At 41.8% G+C, this 4,971-nt stretch overlaps 1 protein-coding gene across 1 annotated transcript; it reads left to right on the top strand.

Moving 5' to 3' along the window:
* The first annotated feature begins 3,657 nt into the window (after window positions 1-3,657).
* Window positions 3,658-4,971, top strand: LOC128216011 (uncharacterized). Its single transcript, XM_052922606.1, has one exon. The coding sequence runs from the start codon at window positions 3,658-3,660 to the stop codon at window positions 4,969-4,971; it is 1,314 nt and encodes a 437-aa protein (XP_052778566.1).

Raw genomic sequence — 4,971 nt, 5'->3', positions numbered from 1 at the left:
AATTAACTGTCACTATTAAAAGCGAATGCGCTGACACTACGAGAAGGGTATGCGTAGTCACTACAAGACGCTCTTGTGCAAACACCACAAGAAGCCATTTGTGTTGTCACTACAAAAAGTGTATGAGTGATCACTACAATAAGCGTATGTGTTGTCACTACAAACGGTGTATGAGTTATCATTATACAATAAGCATATGTGTTGTCACTACAAAAAGTGTATGAGTTATCACTACAATAAGCATATGTGTTGTCACAACAAAAAGTGTATGAGTTATTACTACAATAAGCATATGTATCACTACAAATGTGTATGAGTTATCACTACAATAAGCATATGTGCTGTCACTACAATGAACATGTGTGATGTCACTACAAGACTCGTATGTGCGTGCTGTCATTACTAGAAACATATGTGCTGTCAAGAAAGAAGCATTTGTGCTGTCATTACTAGAAGCATATGTGCTGTCACTACAAGAAGAATATGTGCTGTCGCTAAAAGAAACATATGTCACTACAAGGCGCGTATGTGCTGTCACTATAAGAAGCATATGTGCTGCCACTACAAGAAGAATATGTGCTGTCGCTACAACAAACATATGTCACTACAAGGCGCGTATGTGCTGTCACTACAAGAAGCATATGTGCTGTCACTACAAGAAGCATATGTGCTGTCACTACAAGAAGCATATGTGCTGTCACTACAAGAAGCATATGTGCTGTCACTACAAGAAGCATATGTGCTGTCACTACAATAAGCATATGTGCTGTCACTACAAGGAACATATGTGCTGTCACTACAAGGAACATATGTGCTGTCACTAAAAGAAGCATATGTGCTGTCACTACAAGGAACATGTGTGCTGTCACTACAACGAACATATGTGCTGACACTAAAAGGAACATATGTGCTGTCACTACAAGAAGCATATGTGCTGTAATTACAAGAAGCATATGTGCTGCCACTACAAGGAACATGTGTGCTGTCACTACAAGGAACATATGTGTTGTCACTACAATGAACATATGTGATGTGCTGTCACTACAAGATGCGTATGTGCTGTCACTATAAGATGCGCATGTGATGTCACTACAAGAAGCATATGTGCTGTCACTTCAAGAAACATATGTGCTGTCACTACAAGATGCAGATGTGCTGTCACTACAAGATGCGCATGTGCTGTCACTACAAGAAGCATATGTGCTGTCACTACAAGAAACATATGTGTTGTCACTACAAGATGCGCATGTGCTGTCACTACAAGGAACATATTCGCTGTCACTACAAGAAACATATGTGCTGTCACTACAAGACGCATATGTGCTGTCACTACAAGATGCATATGTGTTCTCACTATAAGATGCACATGTGCTGTCACTACAAGAAGCATATATGCTGTCACTACAAGAAGCATATGTGCTGTCACTACAAGAAGCATATGTGCTGTCACTACAAGAAGCATATGTGCTGTCACTACAATAAGCATATGTGCTGTCACTACAAGAAACATATGTCACTACAAGGCGCGTATGTGCTGTCACTACAAGAAGCATATGTGCTGTCACTACAAGAAGCATATGTGCTGTCACTACAAGAAACATATGTGCTGTCAATACAAGGAACATGTGTGCTGTCACTAAAAGAAGCATATGTGCTGTCACTACAATAAGCATATGTGCTGTCACTACAAGGAACATATGTGCTGTCACTACAAGGAACATATGTGCTGTCACTAAAAGAAGCATATGTGCTGTCACTACAAGGAACATGTGTGCTGTCACTACAACGAACATATGTGCTGACACTAAAAGGAACATATGTGCTGTCACTACAAGAAGCATATGTGCTGTCATTACAAGAAGCATATGTGCTGCCACTACAAGGAACATGTGTGCTGTCACTACAAGGAACATATGTGTTGTCACTACAATGAACATATGTGATGTGCTGTCACTACAAGATGCGTATGTGCTGTCACTATAAGATGCGCATGTGATGTCACTACAAGAAGCATATGTGCTGTCACTTCAAGAAACATATGTGCTGTCACTACAAGATGCAGATGTGCTGTCACTACAAGATGCGCATGTGCTGTCACTACAAGAAGCATATGTGCTGTCACTACAAGAAACATATGTGTTGTCACTACAAGATGCGCATGTGCTGTCACTACAAGGAACATATTCGCTGTCACTACAAGAAACATATGTGCTGTCACTACAAGACGCATATGTGCTGTCACTACAAGATGCATATGTGCTGTCACTACAAGACGCATATGTGCTGTCACTACAAGAAGTATGTGCTGTCACTACAAGAAGCATATGTGCTGTCACTACAAGAAGTATGTGCTGTCACTACAAGAAGTATGTGCTGTCACTACAAGAAGTATGTCTTATCACTACACGAAGCATATGTGCTGCCACTACAAGAAACATATGTGCTGTCACTACTGGAAGCATATGTGCTGGCACTACAAGATGCATATGTGCAGTCACTACAAGAAGTATGTGTTATCACTACAAGAAGCATATGTGCTGCCACTACAAGAAACATATGTGCTGTCACTACAAGAAGCATATGTGCTGTCACTACATGATGCATATGTGCTGTCACTACAAGGAACATATGTGCTATCACTACAAGAAGCATATGTGCTGTCACTACAATAAGAATATGTGCTGCCAATAAAAGGAACATGTGTGCTGTTACTACAAGAAACGTATGTCACTTCAAGGCGCGTATGTGCTGTCACTATAAGATGCGCATGTGCTGTCACTACAAAAAGAATATGTGCTGCCACTACAAGGAACATATGTGCTGTCACCACAAGATGCATATATGCTGCCACTACAAGGAACATATGTACTGTCACCACAAGATGCATATGTGCTGCCACTACAAGGACCATAAATGCTGCCACTACAAGGAACATGTGTGCTGTCTCTACGAGAAGCATATGTGCTGCCACTACAAGATGCATATGTGCTGCCACTACAAGAAGCATATGTGCCGTCACTACAAGATGCATATATGCTGTCACTACAAGGAACATATGTGCTGTCACTACAAGAAAAATATTTGCTGTCACTACAAGACGCATATGTGCTGTCACTACAAGGAACATATGTGTTGTCACTACAAGAAGCATATGTGCTGTCACTACAAGAAGCATATGTGCTGTCACTACAAGGACCATATGAGCTGCCACTACAAGAAGTATGTGCTTCCACTACAAGAAGTATGTGCTGCCACTACAAGAAGTATGTGCTGTCACTACACGAAGTATATGATGTCACTACAAGGACCATATGTGCTGTCACTACAAAGACCATATGTGCTGCCACTACAAGAAGTATGTGCTGCCACTACAAGAAGTATGTGCTGCCACTACAAGAAATATGTGCTGTCACTACAAGGACCATATGTGCTGTCACTACAAGAAGTATGTGCTGCCACTACAAGAAGCATATGTGCTGTCACTAAAAGATGCATATGTGCTGTCACTTCAAGAAGCATATGTGCTGCCACTATAAGGAACATGTGTGCTGTCACTACAAGGACCATATGTGCTGTCACTACAAGATGCATATGTGCTGCCACTACAAGATGCATATGTGATGTCACTACAATATGCATATGTGCTGTCATTACAAGATGCATATGTGCTGCCACTACAAGGACCATATGTGCTGTCACTACAAGATGCATATGTGCTGTCACTACAAGAAGCATATGTGCTGCCACTACATGGAACATATGCGCTGCCACTACAAGGAACATATGTGCTGTCACTACAAGGAACAAGTGTGCTGTCACTACAAGGACCATATGTGCTGCCACTACAAGAAGCATATGTGCTGTCACTACAAGAAACATATGTGCTGTCACTACATGGAACATATGTGCTGCCACTACAAGGAACATATGTACTGTCACTACAAGGAACAAGTGTGCTGTCACTACAAGGACCATATGTGCTGCCACTACAAGAAGCATATGTGCTGTCACTACAAGAAACATATGTGCTGTCACTACAAGGAACATGTGTGCTGCCACTACAAGGAACATGTGTGCTGTCACTACAAGAAGCATATGTGCTGCCACTACAAGAAGCATGTGTGCTGTCACTACAAGAGGTATGTGCTGCCACTACAAGAAGTATGTGCTGGCACTACAAGAAATATGTGCTGCCACTACAAGAAGTATGTGCTGCCACTACAAGAAGTATGTGCTGTCACTACAAGAAGTATATGCTGTCACTACAAGGACCATATGTGCTGTCACTACAAGAAGTATGTGCTGCCACTACAAGAAGCATATGTGCTGCCACAACAAGAAGCATGTGTGCTGTCACTACAAGGACCATATGTGCTGTCACTACAAGAAGTATGTGCTGTCACTACAAGAAACGTATGTGCTGCCACTACAAGAAGCATATGTCCTGCCACTACAAGGAACATGAGTGATGTCAGTTCAAGCCGCATATGTGCTGTTACTACAAAAAACGTCTGTCACTTCAAGGCGCATTTGTGCTGTCACTACAATACTCATACGTGCTGCCACTACAAGGAACATATGTGCTGTCACTATAAGAATCATGTGTGCTGGCACCACAAGGCGAATATGTGCTGTCACTACAAGAAACATTTGTGCTGTCACTATAAGATGCGCATGTGCTGTCATTACAAGATGCTTATGTGCTGTCACTACAAGATGCATATGTGCTGTCACTACAATAAGAATATGTGCTGCCACTACAGGAAGCATACTATTATGTGCTGTCACTACAAGAAGCATATGTGCTGTCACTACAAGGACCATATGTACTGTCACTACAGGACGCGTATGTGCTGTCACTACAAGGACCATATGTGCTGTCACTACAAGATGCGTATGTGCTGTCATTTCAAGAAGCGCATGTCTTCCACTAAAAAACCCGTTGTATCTGTCACTGTTATGAGGGTATGA

The sequence above is a fragment of the Mya arenaria genome, chromosome 14 (genome assembly GCF_026914265.1).
Source record: "Mya arenaria isolate MELC-2E11 chromosome 14, ASM2691426v1".
Taxonomy (NCBI): Eukaryota; Metazoa; Mollusca; class Bivalvia; order Myida; family Myidae; genus Mya; species Mya arenaria.
This window is presented reverse-complemented; position numbering and strand designations above follow the sequence as displayed.

Excerpts from the sequence above, each read along its gene's own strand:
- LOC128216011 (XM_052922606.1), top strand. The coding sequence starts at position 3,658 with ATGCATATGTGCTGCCACTACAAGGACCATATGTGCTGTCACTACAAG.